This window comes from Alosa alosa, chromosome 6 (assembly GCF_017589495.1).
Source record: "Alosa alosa isolate M-15738 ecotype Scorff River chromosome 6, AALO_Geno_1.1, whole genome shotgun sequence".
Classification (NCBI taxonomy): domain Eukaryota; kingdom Metazoa; phylum Chordata; class Actinopteri; order Clupeiformes; family Clupeidae; genus Alosa; species Alosa alosa.
In genome coordinates, this window is record NC_063194.1 from 10,072,555 (window position 1) to 10,093,300 (window position 20,746).

The 20,746-nt window shown below is 46.2% G+C and overlaps 1 protein-coding gene across 1 annotated transcript in view; it reads left to right on the plus strand.

The window, feature by feature from the left end:
- The window catches only part of LOC125295841 (protein MTSS 1-like), a 32,752-nt gene extending 14,059 nt beyond the window's left edge, over positions 1-18,693 (plus strand). The window contains 11 exon segments of the mRNA XM_048245368.1: positions 4,124-4,208; positions 5,454-5,545; positions 6,327-6,401; positions 10,302-10,459; positions 10,905-11,012; positions 11,451-11,548; positions 11,844-12,030; positions 12,032-12,064; positions 15,093-15,272; positions 15,738-15,906; positions 16,390-18,693. Coding sequence (XP_048101325.1) covers positions 4,124-4,208; positions 5,454-5,545; positions 6,327-6,401; positions 10,302-10,459; positions 10,905-11,012; positions 11,451-11,548; positions 11,844-12,030; positions 12,032-12,064; positions 15,093-15,272; positions 15,738-15,906; positions 16,390-17,024 — 1,820 coding nt within the window. The 3' untranslated portion in view covers positions 17,025-18,693.
- The last annotated feature ends 2,053 nt before the right edge of the window (positions 18,694-20,746 follow it).

The window sequence follows — 20,746 nt, forward strand, 5'->3', positions numbered from 1 at the left end:
TGAAAACAATGTCATAACGAGAGGCTAACGAATGGGAGCTGTGACACATTTGTGGCAAATTGTCCACTGAGGGAAGTTTGTCACACACACACTGTCCACTGGGGTGACGGTGGATGATGCGTGCTGTTCTCACTCTGTGGGTGACCGTGGGTGGCCTAAAGGCACTCTGCCCCTACTGACACAAGGACCCCCCCCCCCTTCCCTAATTGGGCTGGGGAACAGTGGAGCTGGCATGTTGGAGAGTGTTTCTCACTGGCTTTAATTAATGGTAATGAATCATTAGAGAATGGCTTGGGTGGCCTTGTCTTGCCAGGCAGGCCAAAACGTGTAGCTGACTACGTAGCTGAGCCCTATTGAAAAGTGCCATTCAGAGTTTTCTGTGAATCAGCCACCTTGTTTTGGCCCCAGCAGAACTGGCCTCACACCGATGTGTCAAATACACTGCATGAGAAGGCATGTGCCCAAGTTGTTTTTTAGGGTCAACATGATTGATAACCGAAACCATCTGTCATGGCCTGACTCTTAGTGTTTTAGTGTTGTTTTATGGTTTTATTGGAGTAGAAGCACACACACACACACACACACACAAGTTTCATGATTACTTTCATCTAGCAATCATCATCCTCTGGTTTTAACGAAGCTGTGCCTACATAAAAGCACTGAATTTATGTGGCTTTTACTTATTCAACCCTGTATTATTGTGAACTGGTCGATATTTTTGGGTGCTAAAATGCAACAAACAAATGAGAAAGTAGCTTTAATGGTGTTTTGCTGTGGGACCAATCTGTATGTGTCCGTATGGTATGTGTACAGATCTCTATCTTGTTAACGCTTGAAGGGGTTTGCATTGTCTCTCTTTGTGACTTGACCATTCAAGCGAAAAGGAAGACGTGCTCATTGGCTGTGTATATCACAGCAGTGGACATTTGAAACCTCTTCATTCAGATAACAAAAGGCAGGAAGCAAGAGTTAGATAGCACGCTGGCCAGAGACTCCTGGCCCTCTGAACTATGACCAGCTTGTTATGATCTCGACTTTATATAAATTCTGCAAAAAGTCCCTATGTGTCTGAATGACCCTAATGTGGCCGTGCCAAGGACCAGTACAGGGAACACTAAAAATCCAATCTCTCATTTAAAAACTAGAAGCTTTGCATTTGTTGCACTTTGCTCACAAAATGGGCAAAAACAGACAGACAAGTATTTTGCAGGTGAAGAAGCTCAAAAGACATCTTGTCTAAAGACTGAAGCTTGGACTAAAGACGAACCTTAAAGTTTAAAGGTCAACAAGCGAGAGAAAAGAAGCGTCCTCTTGGGGGGACTTAAGTCTTGAGCAGACCCGTATGAAGTCCATCTGCTCTGAGTTTGTTGTGCTCGTGTCCTGGACTACAGGGGCAGCGAGCGTCACGGTGTTTTCAGGCACGAAACAAATGCAGCTCAGGTGCGGAGAGGCCAGCCGTGGTCAACCAGAGCCAGCAGGCCCTGCCTACGCTGCTGAGGGCTTTTAAAGGGAGTGTGTGTGTGGAAGCGGTAGCTGCTCTCTGAAGCACTGAAGGGGGTTCAGGGTCTCAAGGCCCAGGGGCATTAGCTCCTGGCTAAAGATCTGCTGCTGAGTTGTGTGTGCGTGCGTGCGTGAGTGTGTGTGTGTGCGAACTGCCCAGCAGCCTCTGGCTCTGTTCCTGTAATTAGCAACAAAATGGGCGGCTGGCTGCTGTTGCGCACAAGGGCCTTCTCTGGGGGTAGAGCCTGTGGAGATGGAGAACATCTGTGCTGAGGGGGGGGGGGGGTTGTGATCTGCAGAACTGAACTCAGCCCATCTGAAATGACACGGCCAGGTGCTCTTTCAAGTTGGGCTTATCTGGCTCCGAAACCCGGCAGATTTGTTCAATTGGGCGTCCAGCGGTCTCATTAAGGAAGAATTCCAGTAGATGGTTTTTGTGTTGCAGTCACTGTGCTGTTATCGTAAAAGATAAGTTGTTGTGACATTGTTGGGTCTACTGTTTTGGAATACTGATGTACCATAATAGAAGCAGTGATTGCCAACTGAAATTTCAGGAAAACCGTAATTGTGATCAGTTGAAGTAAATTTTCCTTTGCGTACCTACCTTAAGATCACTAGACTTTGATGGTATCCTGAAGGTATGGAAAAAGGATTGCGGTATAATAAAGTTTGCTACATTTGTTTTCTTTCTTAACGGCATTATGTAGTGCAATGTTGTTCAACAATACTGAGGAGCTTTCCAATATGGGAATTTGAGTAGTGGTTATTAGAATATTACTAGTCACTGTGACATGTACAAGTTCGCTTTGGACAAAAGCGTCTGCCAAATCCCATACCATAACCAAACCACTGTACTCTGTGTGTGTGTGTGTGTGTGTGTGTGTGTGTGTGTGTGTGTGTGTGCGCGTGTGTGGGCGTGTGTGTACTCTTTGTTTCTGCCGCCATCAGAAGCTCTGAGATAAGAACAAGTCTGTCCCTTGGTAAGAGACACTGGCCCACGCCTCATTGCTTCCATGTGCGCAAGTCATTTTCAGTTTGCACTCTGAAACGGCATTTGTGATGGTAGCTGATAGACGTGACCAGAGATCGTTATCCGTCCCGAGACAGAACGCTCTCCTGATGAATGGCATTAGTGTGGATTTGACACACGGGCGTTTGCCTAAACCCGCCGTAATCCTCCACGCAATTAAAACAGGAAAGCTGCTTTATTTATAGGGAGCTCCCCCCCCCCCCCCCTCCCAGAGCGGTCAGCCATTGAGGGAAGTGCGGAGACAGGAGTGTAAGTGTGAGCGTGCAGTGTAGTGTTTCTGCCACTGTGCACTCACACATGACAGGCCAGCGGCGGCAGTGGTGGTGGTAGCGGGCGGCTCCTGAAAAGCAGTATTTATCTCTGAGGACCGGCGCGCCCAGAAGTCACAAACAACAAGTGAAATGTCAGGAGAGCAGCAGCGGCAGCGCTCCACTCCGCTCCTCTCCGGCTGGAACAGTCCCGGGTCTGTGTGTATTGTGCTGGCCGGCCGAGGAGCGGAAACAAAAGTAAGACTATCTGAGGCCCTCTGTGGGAGGGAGGGAGACTGTATGAAGGGAGCCGGCCTGAATAGACGGACTGTGGGCTCGTGTAGAAAGAATACAACGCACTGATTGACCCAAGACGGAAAGCATTCATGAGGTTTGCCCCCCCCCCCCTTTCTTTTTTACATCATTTAATATTTTAGGTTTTTAGTTTGGGGAAAAGCATAAAAGAGAAACTCTTTTGAATCTTTGAATCTTCTTTGGAAGTGAAATCATGTTAACTTGTTTTTCCACAACCAAGTTGTCGGCTAATTGGGGCCAAACCTTCGTGTGTGTGTGTGTGTGTGTGTGTGTGTGTGTGTGTGTGTGTGTGTGTGTGAGAGAGATGTTAAGCACTTCTCCAGTCACGTGAAGGTGTCTGCTGTAGGTCAGCGGCATGCCATGCAGAGTGAAGTCGCTTTTCCAGACGTGTTGACTCCAACATGTTTGTCCATCTCACACACACACACACTCCTGGCCTGTCTGGAAACTTGGGCTGGAGCGCAGTGGAACATCCAACAGACACAGCTGCTCTCCCGTCTCTTCTCCTCCTCTCTCCAGCCAGTGTGAACTCAAACTCAGGCCTCTCTCCATCTCCCTCTGTCTGACAGGCATCACTCACGTGTGTTCATTATGTCCAGCTTCTGTGCCTCATCTGTGTAAGATGAGCCTCAGCTGCCTTAAGAGCCGTTTAAGCAGCGGAAGTGATTTTGAATAGGCGCTGTTCATCTGCATCTGCTGCTTATTCTGCACGTCTGAGGCAGAAAACAGTCTTAAGAAATATGCCATCAGAGCAAAGAGAAGAGAGGATGTTTTATGTGGGGCAGACTTAAGAGACTGCCCTTATTGAAAGAAAAAAAGGATTCACTGCAGACATTTTTTGTGTTTAATGATGTGTTGTGTCTATATTTTAGTTTTCTACACCTTTTTGAATGTAATTAAATATCACCTTATTGCTCTGTGTGGTATTAATACTGTCTGGTTGTGTTTGGTGTTGCAGGGAGCATCAGAGACATTGGCCCTGTGTGGTATTAATACTGTCTGGCTGTGTTTGTGTGTGTGTGTGTTTCAGGGAGCACCAGGGACATCGGCTCGGCCCTGACCAGGATGTGTATGAGGCACAGAAGCATCGAGGCCAGACTGCGGCAGTTGTCAATGTAACATATTCACATCCCACCAACACCTCTCTTAATACTCTGTCGCCTCAATACCAATGTGTAAATGGATAATGTTCCTGATAAACAAGAGCCTGGAGGTCTACAAATCCCCCTCCCCTTCAAAATGCAGCAGTGAGCACAGAGGACGAAGCTGAATTTTTTTTTTTTTTTTTTGGGGCAACTGGTCGCAGCACCCGTACCACACTTGAGTCCAGGTCATTTTCTGATCCCACCCCATCGCTTCCTGTCACTCTCCACTGTCCTGTCACATTAAAGGCATAAAAAGACCCCCCTAAAAAACTGTACCCCGCTCTGATATCTGACTTAGGGCTCGATGGGAGTGGAACTTAAAGCAAGGACTCAGGTCTCAGACGGTCAGGAGGCCCTGCTGGTTTTTCCGCCTCTTCTCGGCGGCCTTCGAGCCACCCTTACACACACAGCTCACAGGCGTGTAATTTGAGAACGGTACTTTGGAGGGAGCTCACCCTGCGTCTCCGCTGCCGTTACTGTAAATCAGAGACTTGTGGTCGAGCTGTTGGAGAATGGAGAGAGAGAGGGAGTGGGAGACAGAGGGAGGGAGGGAGGGATGGAGGGAGAGAGAGCAGGAAAATCAGAGACTAAAATAAAAGTCTGCAGACGGAGTTGCTATTTTCGCTTCATTCCTGCATTGGAGTCACACAGTGCCATGGGACAGACAGATAGGCTGACGGGTAGGCAGACGGGCAGACGGGTGGGCAGGCAGGTGGGCAGGCAGGCGGGCAGACAGACTGGTGGACAGACAGACAGGCGGGCGGGCAGACAGACTGGTGGACAGACAGACAGGCGGGCGGGCGGGCAGACAGGCGGGCGGGCAGACAGACTGGCAGACAGGCAGGCGGGCAGACAGGCAGGCAGGCAGACTGGTGGACAGGCAGGCGGGCAGGCGGGCACAGGCTTGCGCACTGGTAACATCACTACAGTGATGCAGTGGCCAATCAGTCAGACATTCAACTGCTCCATCTCAGGATACATTTGAGCTCCAATGCATCTTCTGTTTTCTACCACTTCCTTGTGACCTTGTGAGGTCATATTTGTGGTGGGTTAGAAGTCGTATAGCATGTAGCTCCATTGGTAGAGCAGGGCTGTACACAACATAACTCAGGCTGTGAGTTCTTTTCTCAGGGAGTGCCCTTGGATGAAGGCATGTGGTATAGGTATGGGCTGGTGGCATAGGCTAAAAAGTCTTCTATGTGTGTTCCCTCACAGGGCTCTCATAGACTGCCTCATCAACCCATTGCAGGATCACATAGAGGACTGGAAGAAAGGGGCCAACACTCTTGACAAAGACCATGCCAAAGGTGAGCTGTCCAGTCTCTTGTGCCGGCCATTCCTTAGCTCTCCTCTTGGCTGCTTAAATGTGACCGATTGACAATTTAAAAAATATGTAATTGTGAGAGGTTTTTTGCCTTCTAATAATCTATGTCTATAATGCTCCTTTGGGGTTTCTGGATTGAACAGTGTAGTACAGAAAAAGACAAATAAGGCCACTCAAAATGGTAATAACTGCCATCCATTAAGGGCCATTCACACCAAGAATGAGAACTATAAAAAAATGTTGTTCTTGTTAATATGAATGACGACGTTCACACAAACTATAACGACATGAAGAACGATATTGTTGGGGATCACTTTCAGAGCGATTTTGAGAAAAAACTAACTGCCATTCCATACCCATCACATTTTAGCCATCACATTCATTAACACAAGGAGAGACTTTGCTTATCGTTGGTCAGTGTGGACAGTGTTTATCGTTATGGTTATAGTTATCGTTGTGGTTATCGTTCCTGGTGTGAACGCCCCTTTACTATTATATTTCAAGCTAAAACATGAAATGATCCCCAAATGCCAGAGCACATATGTCAGGGCGAGGATTACATATGACCTATATTTAGTGTGAGGCCCCATGGAATCGTCTTAGTTTAAAAGACCATCCCCCATCGTTGGCAATATTGCTTAAATGTTGCGTTTAACAGCTGTTTAATCACATGAACGATTTCCTACATATTTGTGTTGTTGTTGTTGTTGAGTGTACTTCTGCTTTCCATAATCTGGTGAAACTGTTGTGTCTGCATCTCACAGAGTATAAGAAGGCCAGACAAGAGATCAAGAAGAAGTCTTCCGACACCCTGAAGCTGCAGAAGAAGGCAAAAAAAGGTAGAGGAAGTAAGAAGGTCACCCCCTGCACACACCCCCAGTCATTTCAGCTATCTTCATCCTAAGCAAACAGATGGCTGCAAACAAACGCCCCCAGCTGTTTGCCCAATAGAGAGACACAGTGACCGTGAAACACTGAAAACAGATGTGTTCTAGGTCAGCCAGTTTGTTCAGTGGGAAGGGCCAGACACTAAAGTGTGATGAATTAGCCCATAACAATACTTGAAAGAACTTTTGACCATTTGCTAACTTATTTGAGTTTTTTTGTGTGTGTGTGTTTTTGAGTAATTAAAATGAAAATATGTGACCGCATCATCCCACAAATGTTCTTGCAGTAGTTCTCAGTAGTTGCAAAAAGTTCTGAAAATCTCTTGCTACAGAGGAATCTTGGTAATCTATTTGCTATTTAATCTATTTTTGTTTGTTCGACAATATTTATAATAATAATCCCCCTGGCACAAAATGGACACAACTTTAGAGAAAGACACTTTCTATATTTAAGGCGCACAAGCTGAACTTTCTGCCACAGATAGGCGTTTCATTGAACACATCTGCCTGTTTAGAAAAAAAAATCTGCAAAGCCTCAAAAGCATTTGCATATACATCGCCATGGGGTTTTTGATCTGGGTGGACTGAATATAGTGGAACCAGGGCAGTGAGCGAGCGAGCGGTCTGTTGTGGGCAGCACAGGGCAGGTAGAAGCACGAGGAAACAGGTGAAAGAGGAAATGACAGGTGATTGAGGGTCCAGGTGGTGTCTGAACTTGCCAGAACAGGTGCAGCAAAAGAGTCTCAGAGCAACCTGCAGAATGCCTAGTTTTAATGCAGTAGGCCAACACCTTACAGGGGACAGTTGTGACCATGACCTCACTATCAAACACACTAATCACTTCATCTCTTAACATCCACACTCACCACCACAGTATGTATTGGTAGGAAGTCACACCTTCAGGTGTTAATCAATTAAGCATGTTGTTCAGTTTTATAGGTCTATATCTCACACAAGGTCTATTGTAATAACGTTTAGGCTTGGCTCCTGCCAGGGAAACTCACCTAGTTAGAGGATGGTGACTCAGACATCTGATCTCATTTGTTTTGCTCTTTTACACTCATACTCTCCCTTCTCCCGGCCAGTGCTGTTTCCAGCTGATGCCATGGGTAAGTCCCTCAGCCCCCACCCCCCCCCACTGTCCCTAACCCCCGTCACCGCTCCTCACCCCCCCCCCCCTCCTCACTCCCCCATCTCCTCCCTCTGTGGAGCTGAGGGGGTTTCGCACCAAGCAGCTGATCAGATTTAACATGGCAGCAATCCAAGTCTGTTCTCCACATGGATCCCACTCAGGCCAAGATACGTGTACACTACTCATGACACAAAGCTGAAATCAAATCATGTACAATTCCAGCTCTTGGAGGAGTGAGTAAATGTTTGAATTAGTCTCTGCAGGGCTGGTTTTCCTCCTCAAGTGAATGGACAAGGGGCAATTAAGAACACCAGGGCATGTTGTTCCACTCTAAAATGTCCTGCAAAATGTATGTCTCATTTTGTCATTGTGGTTAAATAGCCTCCAGTTTGTCCACTCTAACAGAGGGATGACAATTTATGTAGGATGTTACTTGTAGGTGCACAAACACAAAACTTCTTTAAAACTAAGATTAAAGTTATTTTTAAACAGGCATACCCAGCCTAATATACCTTTTAAAAGGCTTAATCCCTTTGTGTCGACATGTGCCACAAGAGAGTGCTATATTTAGACTTTAGGATGCTTTTGTCACATCACAGCAATCTTGTGAACCACAACAAGACAGTGTAAAGCAGTCTAAGTAAGGCTTTAGTGGCAATGCAGGCTGTCGCCTGACACCTCTCTTTGGTGGCAGCTCTCCACACGGAGGCTTCCTCATCTGAATGTTGCCTGGCGAGCACAGAGCGTAGAGCTCCGTTCGCCGGAGTTAACGCGGGTTCACGTTTGGTCTTCCGCTGCCCTCCCCCCTGCAGTGCCCGTCTTATCAGATGTGTGTACACAAACCCTCGCAGTCCTGTTTGTGTTGTGCTGTTCTGCATGTCTGCAAACGAACGCTCTGTCTCCCCCGCGGTCATGAACACCCAGCCAGTCTGTGTTACGTCTTGTCAACAAGCATGCCCCAGTACTGCACCAGCTGTGACGCATGCATGCTGGTTCCCGTGTCGTGGAGTCATTTTCAGTGTTTTGGTTTGTGTCTGAACTTAAGAGTCACATCTTGTTATAATGCCCCTCTGCTTAGATGATGATGGGGAATTATGTGTAACCATAATATATCTGTTAATCATTATGTCGTTAGGACAATTCAGCTTGAGTCATTCATTCCTCGTCAATGATCAGCCAATTTTTAAAAAAGCTAACATTGTTGGCATATTATGGGCAATCATCTTTTTCTGCATCCTCTCACCAAAAACGTTGTGGTGGACCGATGGCTATTTGGAATTCTGCCACAGTTAAGAAAATGGCCACAATAAATGATAAAAGCCACAAACTGGACGGCTGCTGACCCATACAGCACACTTCTTCTTCCCGTGGTTTCAAACAAGGAAACTCCAATCTAGATGCATTTAATAAAAAGGACACAGACATAATAAGAGCAGCTCTGCCTTGGTTTAGCAGTAACCCAAACTGTCGTTTCATGTGGGGAACTCTAAGTGCTTGGTATGACCAGAGCAATTGAGAACATGTGCTGAATGTCATTTTCCCTCCAGACTCTCGGCTATTGTAGACGGAAGACTGTGCATTCCTTGGCCAGAGAGGAATACCGCATCATGTGTTTCTCACTGACAAAAAAAAAAAAATGTGTCTGAGTCCGTGCCACCTACCGAGCCGCCTTCCTGGGAATGACAACTTTTAATGGCATATTTGGGAACTTCAAAGCCGTGTTTGCCCTCAGAGGACAGCTCTGAGGTCCAGGGGTCAGGAGCTGCTTGGCGGTTTTTTGCTCTCGTTGGCCCTTGTCATGCTCCATCTCCTCGCACGCCCTTTCCAAAGAGAAGGGGGTAAACCGGTTTAAAACGTGATTATTTACCCTTCTCTGACCTGGCCAGCGCGCTTTATTAAGCCCTGGGTGGATTTATGAGAACTCTTGATTTCGAGATGTGGGTCAGCATTCGTGTAAACGAGCTAATCCTACAAAACACACTCGTACCGTTAGCCACTTTTCCTCCGTCTCTCTGCCATACGCCTCAGCCCCAACATCAGGCTTAACTTATCACTACATGTGCAGATTTGTACATAAACTTTAGACCTATTCAGAGTTTGAAAAGCATGCACGAACCGAGCTTTACCAGTTCATCCAAACATGGGCCTGTTGAAGGCCGACTGAGAGAGTGTTTATATTTTGACCGTGCCCTTGAGAGGAGCAGTGGGCACTTGGGTGCGTGCCAATAACCTTGGCAACAGTAAGCCCAGGGTGAGGTAATGAACCAGGCACTTGGAAAGTACACTCTTGTAAATTAGGCTTTGCAACTTTTAGGTTGTTGATCATTATTTTGAAATTGGGATGCCATTTCTGCTGTGCCGATTCTCTCACCTAAAATGTTGTCTTCCCTGAAGATAAATAGTGATTATGCATGTTTTGATTAGTGTTGTCTGATTTGCATTTGTTTGCCTTACAAATTTAAAAGTGAGCAGAATGCACCCATCATTGCTTTTATTTCTATTGCCACACTTGTCATGCCATTATATGAAGCACATCTATCATAAGATTAAAATGTGTGACCATGGTTTATTTCTCTCTCTCTCTCTTTCTTTTCTCGCCCTCTCTTTCTCTCTCTCGCTTTCTCTCTCGCTGTCTCTTGCTCACTCACTCTCTCTCTTGTTCTCTCTTTCTTTTTCTCTTTCTTTCTCTCTCTCTTTCTCTCTCGCTCTCTCTCTCTCAGGCCGCGGTGACGTCCAGCCCCAGCTGGACTGTGCCATGCAGGACGTGAGTGATAAGTACCTGCTGCTGGAGGAGACGGAGAAGCAGGCGGTGAGGAGGGCCCTGATAGAGGAGCGCGCACGCTTCTGCTCCTTTGTGTCCATGCTGAGGCCTGTGCTGGTGAGATACGCAGCCGAGTGCACTCACACACACACACGCACGCACACATGCACACACATGCACACACATGCACACACACACATACACACGCACACATAAGCACTCACCCCCACACACACACACATGCACACACACACACACACACACACACACACACACACACACACACACACACACACACGCGCAACTTGCTGAAATGCAGAATGTCCAGAAAAGACCATATAGCTTTCTGGGTCGTTCTGGTCTGCGCCCACAGTGGCACTCCTATCCCCCACAGGCCAGTGCCTGTGCAGGGATTCTAGGCCATAATGAACATTGTGAAGATTGTGGGTTGAAAATGTCAAGACTGCCAGTGTAATAATCATTGTTCATACATTTAAGAACTTTGAACGTTTTTCTTGCCCTTTGCAGACGGATTGTGAAGAATTGTGTTTGTGTGTTCCAGGATGAGGAGGTGTCCATGCTGGGAGAGATCACCCACCTGCAGACTATTGCAGATGATCTGAAGTCCTTGACTATTGACCCACATAAGTTGCCCGCTGCGAGTGAGCAGGTGGGTGAACTCCAGACCTATCGGCCGTATTGGCTGCACTGAAAACAGGCAGCTCTCCAAGGCTTTGACCCATCATGAGAGCTTAGTCCATTACAAAAAAGTGATTTTACACAATACATGTCAGACTAGTTTACATACCGAAATTAAACAAATATTATGGATAAACTAAATGTAGTGTTTATTTGATTTTGAACCATTTTGATGTGAACTTTCACATTATCAGTTGTTGTTATCATATTCTGTTGAGCCAGGTTTCCTACACATTCATAATAATAATACAAAATCCCCCTAAACTGATTGCACACTAGACGAAACAAAATGACTAATCACTAACCATAGTTGAGCATGTAGCATTCTTTATGTTTTCAGTGAGTGCTTTAAAGTATGCAAGAACCAGTTTTGACATGACTGACACATGCTCTCTGTCCCCACCTCTAGGTCATCCATGACTTAAAAGGCTCCGACTACAACTGGACCTACCAGACCCCTCCGTCCTCACCTAGCAACGCTGTCTCCAGGAAGTCCAGCATGTGCAGGTACTCACACACAAAGTGACAGTCACAGCTCCACATACGAATACCTTTTGTATATATGGTGACCAAGAAGCAGTGGAGTGGAACAGGACAGTTTCCCCTTCATTAGTCCTCCAGGTCTAAAACGGTTTGTGTGTGTTTGTGTGGCTGTGTGTTTGTGTTTGTTTGTGTTTGTTTGTTTGTGTGTGTGTGTGTGTGTGTGTGTGTGTGTGTGTGTGTGTGTGTGTGTGTGTGTGTGTGTGTGTGTGTGTGTGTGTGTGTGTGTGTGTGTGTGTGTGCGCGATTGCTATTCCTACAGCGGCAGTCTGACCAGTGTGACCAGTAGCGATTCGCGGTCCAGTGGCTCCTACTCGCACTCGCCCACCAGTACCCCGCACTATCGGTACCGCAGCTGCACTCTGCCACCCCACTCCTCCAACCGCCTGGCTTCCATCTCCTCCCACGACTCCGGCTTCATCTCGCAGGACGCCGGACAGTCCAAGTCCCCCCTCGCCCATGCCCGCGGACACCGGCACACAGGTGAGACGTCACAACACAAGCACGGGACGTAACGCTAGCACAGCTGTTACAAACTCTCCCCTGCTCCGGGAAAGTGCTGTATGAAGGGAAGAAAGTACAGCTTGAAAAGCAAAGATCGGTCATTTTGAAGTGTGTTTTCACTAATACAAATTAGCTGCGAGGCTAACTGTTTAAAGGAAGCTCTGTGGAGAGCTTTATACTCACTAGTCACTACTGTGGCAAAATCCTCACTTCCAAAATAAAAGTGAACTAAATCCCTCATGTCTTCATATTCCTATTTTGGAGTGTGTTCCTCTGAAAGAGTTCTCTTATCTGACATGGAACAGTAAACCAGTTCCCCCTGGTCTCGTGTTGTCTCGTCCCCTCTCTGGGGGTGGATGTGTCTGATAAACAGAGCCTGGGGAGTCCTCCCACATTCCCACTGCACTCTAAACGCATTACCATACTTCATATCAGCGTTCCATCACAGGGCAATATATGGAAACTACTAGGGAGCCTATAGGGTTCAAGATAATGTCAGTGACATTGGCTTATGTTAAGCATGGAGCTCCCTTTTCCCACACAGATAGAGCAAGGCCATGAACTTCCTGTGTCTCCTCCTCTCTCTCCTCTCCTCTCCTCCTCCTCTCTCCTGCTCTCCTCTGCTGGGTCTTGAATGGGGAAACTTCATCACCCTGAAGCCGTGAGCCCTATTTGGCCTTCTTATTTCCCCTCCCATGAGCCTCAGTGGCCTTCTCTCTCTCCCCCAATCCAACATTCTAGAATCTAGTGGCGCTCCCACCTCGTCACGTCCCTCCTCTGGCTCCGACATTTCACCTCACTGCCCCCATGACCTCATGTCTGGTGACAGGATCGTCCTCTATGCTCCTCACAGCCTGGAGGCAAATGAAAGCTCAGGAGGTTGAGGTTTTGGGAGCAGAACATCCGGCCTTTTTCCTCAACCATGTGAAGAGCTGAGTTTTTTTGGATAGGTGACCACGGCTTGGCGTACTAGCCACTTCCTCCCCACTGGCAGTCGGGCTGCACCTGCGGTCGCTTGTGCTGGTGCTGCCGCGCTTGCCTCGAGGTTTCCACGGCAACTGCCAATAAGGATATCACGGAGTGCACCAGCACCCAATCCGCCATCCCCACTCCCCCTGGCCCAGTCCAGATCCCAGTGCTTCTGCCTAGAGCCTCTCTGTCTGATCTGGGACCTGTGCATCGGGCCACCGCTGCTGCTGTTTCCACAGCTCCACTGGAGCCCAGGAGACTGACTCACTCACTCCATGACTGACTGACTGAAAATCCTTTGGCTCTGGCCAAGCCCCCAGCTGTCTGTCTGTCTGTGTGCGTATGGAGCGGTCTCCAGACCTGCATCCTGTCAGCTGGCTAGTGTAACCTCCCGCTCTGCTGGTCGAACTAGAACTCTGACTCTTAACTCCTGCCCACTGCCCGCTGGCCTTTTCTCTCAGCATCCGTGTGTGGCTTTGAGCTTTCTTGCTGTGTCTGCTGTACTGACGTTTTTCCTTCTCTTTCTAACACTGTGTGTGTGTGTGTGTGTGTGTGTGTGTGTGTGTCCTGTGTTCCGCTCCCCTCTGAATGGCTGCCTCAGCACCGCAGCTCTGGAGTTTCTGACACGCCTGACGCCACCAATGGCAGCTCTGGAAGCCCAGCAAAAAAGGTGACCCCAACCCCTCCCCATAACTACAGAAAAGGCTATGTGGCCAGTGTCCCGCTCACGTCACAACCTAAGCATGTCGCTAGCTCTCCTTCACTCATCACAAACCTCTTATTTTCATTTTATGACCTTTGAGTTGGACATGACCACAGTTGAACTCATGTTTGTTTGTTTAATTGGTTGTTTGTTTGGAAGTGTCTTCATCTTTACTTTCAGTATTGTGTTTTGTTGTTTTTTTTTTCATGACATTATTTGAACCATCATTGACATTGCCAGCTCATTTTTGTTTTAGTTCATTCTTCATTTTTTGTGTCTTTTTTGTTCTTGTTTTTTGTTTCTGTCATTGGGTGCCATGCTCCATGCACGCTCCATGTTCAGTTGACCAACGGCTTTGAGCACTACGGGCTGCCGGACTCCCTCTACCTGGCCGGGGTGGGTGGAGGTGGCAGTGGCGGCGGCAGCAGCCTCTACCCCTCCTTCCCTCCCCGCCTCCCCTCATCCTCCTCCTGCTCGTCCTCGTCCACCCTGCGCTCCTGGTCCCGGCCCCTGTCCGCCCTCATCCCAGACTACCCCCACTACTGCACCCTGGGCCCCGGCATCATCCCCTCCTCCAAGGTCCCCAGCTGGAAGGTTTGTTCTCCGCTCCTCCATCGCACTCCTCCATTCTCCTCCCCCGCTTCTCCTCCTCATCTCATCGAGCTGGGAGGTTCCAGGTGCCTCTCAATGTGCAATTTAGAGCATGAATAGCCAGACTTTATGGAGTTAAAGGAGAACTCTGGTGATTTTTCACATAGATGTTTCTCTAGGTCACTGAGTACTGTCGGTACAGAAAAAAAACGGTGCTACCGGGCTCAAGTTGCTGCAGCCAACAGCTAAAGCAGCCAGGCAGTTACAGAGCTACTCTCTGGGGGGATGATTTTAAAGATGCCCCAAAAGTGTAGCACTGTAGCTGCCTGGCTTTTCGTTTTTTTTCCGTACCGACAGTACTCGGTGACCTAGAGAAACAGAGATCTGTGTGAAAAATTGCCGGAGTTGTCCTTTAAGTGTGAGATATGATAGTGTTTTTATGTTAATCACGAAGTTTCACACCATAGAATATTCTGGAGGCACATTGCCAGTAGTTTGTGTAGATGAGGCACATGGAAACCCAAAACATATCATTTAGGTCAGAAGCTTATTACCTTCACTGAGCTCTGAGATTCTCCTTTTACCCACAATGTGATGGTGTACTCAGAATGACTACTATGGTATTCACCTTTTATAGGCTATTTATAGGTTAACTATAGGCCTATTGTGTGGTGGAAACTACAGAATGCTGTTGAAATGTGTGTCATAAGGATGATGACATTGTGTGTGTGTGTTTCTCTGTAGGACTGGGCCAAGCCTGGGCCCTATGACCAGCCCATGGTGAACACGCTGCGTAAGAAGAAGGAGAGCGGGAGTGTGAGTATGAGCATGGAGCCCCCTCCGGCCCCCGCTCAGCCAGCGCTCCCCAGCAGCCACTCCACTGACCAGCCCCCCAGAGTGTGCCGTATGCTCGCCATGCCCAAGGTAAAGCCCACGCATGTCCACAAACACCCGGACTCATGCAGCCACATGCATCCGTCCATACCAATAACCCTAGCCATGCAGTAGAGAGAGCAGGGTGTGTCTGTGCAGGAATGCATGTATGTATTGGCTATGTGGGGTGGGGGGCATTGGGCTTTTCTGTGTATGTATATGTATGTGTGCCTAAGGTTAGATGAATTTGAGACTTCTTACTGGCCGGTACATGTAGGTTTGTGGAAGTTTGTTTGTCGTGTGTTTTATGTGTGCGTATGTAGCTTAAATGTTATTCTTTTGCTGTTTGCCTTTGATTAAAGTGTCTGTCAAATGAATAAATGTAAAATGTAATGTAAATGTATGTAAGTATATAAATATATGCTTGCATGTAATTAATGGTAGGGGCCAAACAGTTTGTATGGGGATTCAGCAGTCTGGCTAATTGACATGTGTCTGTGTGTGTCCCTCCTCCAGCCTGCGGAGGACCCAGACCCCCATGCAGAGCTGGCGCTGGCCCTCTCCTGTGGCCTGCAGCTGGACGCACACGCCCAGGGCTCCAGCCGAGACTCCCTGCAGTGCTCCAGCGGCTACAGCACCCAGACCAACACACCCTGCTGCTCCGAGGACACCATCCCTTCACAGAGTACGACCAGCACACGCACACACTCTCACCCACACACACAATGATGCACACGTACACACACACACACACACTCTCATGCACACGTACACACACACACACACACACACACCCACATGCAACCATGGACACAAGGATACAAGGAAGTTTATTGTCACATGCATATAGTTACTGGAAGTAAGAAATGCAGTGAAATTATGTGTGGTGGGGGGGGGTTTAGTAGATTAAGTGGCAAGGGCTGCATAAAAAAAAAAAAAAAACACACTTGCATGCACACACTCAACCACATGCACACTGTCACGTGACACATGCAACAACATGTGTTCAAACAGTAGCACATAGGCAGCCATTTCTCTATCAGAAACAGCAAAATATGTCTAATCCAATGTAAAAACAGACAAGCACAAACAAGCATTCTGCTGGCCTAGCAGTATAGTGATATGCAATTGCTTTCCTCACACACCGTCTCTCGGCTATCTGTTTTAGTGTCCGACTATGACTATTTCTCCATGGGTGGGGAGCCGGAGGTGGACCAGCAGGACTTTGACAAGTCTTCGACCATCCCCCGCAACAGCGACATCACCCAGTCCTACCGGCGCATGTTCCAAACCAAGCGGCCAGCCTCCACGGCCGGCGTCCCCTCTGGTCCCGTTCCGGTCATAGTCACGCCCGGCACGGCCACCATCCGCCGCACGCCCTCCACCAAGCCGTCGGGCCGGCGCGCCACCATCTCGGGAGGGGGGCCCATCCCCATCAAGACCCCCGTCATCCCGCTGAGGACCCCCGCGGCACCGGACGCTCTGCCCAGCCTCTGCTTCGGTCAGGGCGGCTGCGTGGCCAGCGAGGAGGAGGAGGAGGATGAGGACCCCCCCAGCCCGGAGTCGCCGGCCTCGGGGGAAGGAGAGCAGCTGGGCCTCCTGCCGGTGTCCTCCTGGAGTGGACAGGCCTCCACCAACCCCCCTGTTCCCGTCGCTCAGACGGGGAAGGGCTCCGACGGGCTGCTGGACGGGATGGACCCCGCAGACCCTCAGGGCGACACGATGCTGCTGGCTATTCAGCGCGGCGTCAAACTGAAAAAGACTCCAATGACCAGTGACCGCTCTGCTCCACGCATTGCCTGAGTGCGCATCAGAAGGCCTCTCTGCTTATAACAGTACAACAGGAGGCACCAGAAACAAGACTCTAATTTACTGAGACAGGGGTCCAGCTGATAAGTCAGTAAGACTTGTGTGTAGATTACATGTGTAACCATCACAATATTATAGCCCACCTTTTTTGGTTGTTTTTTTCTGTGGTCAACCAGTGGCTATAGTATGTATGATAGTGATCTATCCTAGAAGAGCACAAAAGACCTGGTTAGGAACAGGGACAGGAAGAACTTCTTGGGACCCTAATGATTTGAGCGTGGGCAATGACGCCTTATTGGAATTGTGTATATCAGTCCATCACTTTTCTCTTTCTGTCGTCTTAAGCAGCTGAGGCCAACACCTGAGGTGCTGTATCATGAGGCGTTTTCCAGTGGTGTCTTGAACAAGTCTGGTTGTGCAGGTGGCAGGTACCATCCTCATCCTAGATGCTTAAATGGATCCTGATCCTCTCTGCTGATTCCTAGCTAGAATTGCAGCAATTCAATGGTGCAGCAGTTCAATCAGTTAGTTTTTACTCAGAGATCATTAATGACCTCTTTCAAAGCAATATGCTGGCTCATAATTTTACATGTTATGGTAGAAAATATCTGTACAGGTTGTGTCACAATGGTACAAAGAAGCAACAGAAATGAAAAAAAAAACTATGGATATCTGTATAAAGATGAAAAAGATTTCAGATGGTGACACTAAAGATTTTACTCACTGCTTCTGCTTATCGGTTTTGAGCAATTTTTTGTTCAATATTAGGAATGCATGACGCCTTACCTCTGTAAACTGCGCATTACATATTATAATGTTGTTTATCTCAAAATAAGCTATGGTTTACTACACAAACCTTTTGTGATGTACATGAACTGGTTTGTAATGACCCCCCCCCATCAGTTTTGGTTCAGTTTTAGAGTAGAGTTGTGCTGGTAAGGGTGTGATTTAGCCAAACGTGAAACGCTAAAAAGACTCATTGTGTTTTTAAATGACCTACTGTCTCTCATACCTCCGTACCTTTTTTGTGATTTAATTTTGTACATAGTGTAGATAGGTTTTTTTGTAATTTTATAGGTTGATAAATAAAATGATCTCTCCTCCCCTGGAAGAGATTATCCACAGTTTAAATTCATAGGCGGCAGAGTATTAAAGCATTCAAATTTAGGTAAAAAGAATTCAAATGTGATATTAAAGCACACATTAATAAAAATAAACTATCCAAAATGGTATTAAGAACATATTAATTACGTAGCTGACTTCTTTGATGTACTGGTTAGTAGATTTCTGAAGTTGGCCAAGTTGAATTTACGCATCAATGTTGGTATTGGTCTGCAATAACAAAGCTATTAATATTTTCCTTAGCTCCCAATGGAAATGCTGTGTGCGAGCTATAGATATATATAGAGAATATAGCATACCCTTTATCAAATGCATCATATTGAAGAAAATATGTAGTTTCAAAGTTTCCACAGACTGTTTATGTAAGCCAACATCAGTGATTATAAGAATCTGCATTTTTGACCTGTTCATTTCGTGCTCTGACCTTTGTGTGAGTCTCCTGTTGCTTTTAAAATGTTCCATTCTACCAGATTCAATGGTTTATTTATTTTCACGTTTAATCACAGCTTTGGCACCAAATAAAAAAAAATGTGTTTAAAGAGTTTTGTGTGGGTGTGATTTTTCATTTCCTCGCCAGAGTCGCCACCCATCACAAAGATGTAGCTTGTCCTGTTATTCCATTTAAATGAAATATTTTTAGACATCCCAGTGTAATACAGCCGTTATCTTTTCACTACTCCTGTCAATTATACTCTGAGATTCAGAAACCTATATTCTTGACTTTAAATACTTTACTAACTTTAAATACTTTACTAACTTAACTAAGTATTCTGACAGTGTTCTAAAAATACTTTTTACTTCCTTAAAAACTAAAAGGTCATTTTACGATGTCACTATTTAGATTACAAGAAGATGTTGATTATCGAACTGCCTATTAATCACACTGAAAGTGCCAGTACCTCATAGGATAAAGATAAAGAGCGGTCCTTTGTTCTCAGGTCTAACAGGAACATGAAGGCTTTGCTGTTGGTTCTTTTGTTGTTTATAATGGTTATAACACAATACCTAAATAAATATGACTCAAAGGTACCTATTCTTAAATACTGGTGGAAGTTCTATCATGCATTAAATGGTATGCATTAAAAATGAACATGTCTAAGGTCCGCAATGAGCTGTGATGTCTTTGGAACTGTCCTAGTGGCCAGATGCTGATTCCAACTGCAGTGTAAACTTTTTCTTTCACAGTGTGCCCCCTGGTGGCAATGTTGTGAAATTGGTGACTGACTTTCTACACAAGCACGCCCAAGTGTCCCAGTCATTCCAGATTTGCAATGTGGATCATTAGTTGTTTCCTTTTTTTTCTTTTCTTTTTATATAGACATCTTGTTCAACTTGACACATACAGCAATCGGTTCTTCACACATAAGTATTGGACAGTTTAAATGTGGATCTGTCGTCTTGTACCTCTAACTGACTGAAGAAGTTAAAAAGGATTTCTGACTCAAGTTGACCACATTTTCTGCTCAAATTATACTACCAGGTACCTTCTGTGAATTTTTGAGTGGTTGTGGAATATTTCCCAGACAGACCCAGCCATTTCAGCAAACAGGATCATCCCTATATTTTCCCAGGGTTCTTTTGCCCAATGCAGTCCTGGCCAAACAAAGTGTTTCAGGCTGATGCATACCATTCCAACCAATCAACATGTTGCTTCAGGAAAATGCCAAGGTGGGGTTTAATTTGATTGGTTATTGGGTTCAAATGTCAACACAATGTCAAATGTCAGAATTACATACTGTACCTTTAAGTGTCCTCTTGAACCTACATGTAATGTTGTCCCTTTACATTTAATCCTGCATTTTTTTATATAAATAATGGTAATCTGTGCAGATGAAGATTATAATATAACCTAGAGAGTGATGGAGGTGATATGCAAATAATCTTTTAATCAAACATGTTCCTTACAAAACAATACAGTAGTGCATGGTAAGAAATGTCAGAATAATGTATAACTGGATGACAACATAAGGTCACCATTATTAATGCACCATATAATTATTCTTGATGCCTTATGTTTCCTACATGTCAGCCTAACAAAAGAAAGAAAAAAGATTATACAAACCCAGAAATATATCATAGCAAACTATGATTTTCCCCAGATCATGTCCTGGGCTATTCCACGGAAAATGTACTTTTTGTCACATCCATAACGCCAGTGGAATGCCTTGGCATTTGTATGATGTGAATGATAACATTCATTTTTTGTGCATTTTTTCTCATTTACATTTTTCAGCCAAAAATAGCAAATGCTCAAATTTCATGTAATCATTCACATCATACCATACCATCATATATTGGCGTTATGGATGTTACAAAAAAAAATATTTTCCATGGAATTGCCCTCCTATATTTATATATGCTCAAGTGTCAAGGGCAGTCAGTGAAAATCGATTGAAATAAGGTCATGTCTCCTGATAAATGTGTTGTAGTTAGTCCAAAATCGCTAGGTCTGCATCATGTTGTTGGTGTTGGTAAAATATCTATCCCAGCCTATTCCTCTGAAAAGGAGAACATTGTCGCAATTACTTTTTCTGTCTGTGATGTGTTTGTGATTTTTCTGAGTTTTACCTTGATTTTCAGAAATAAATGTATCT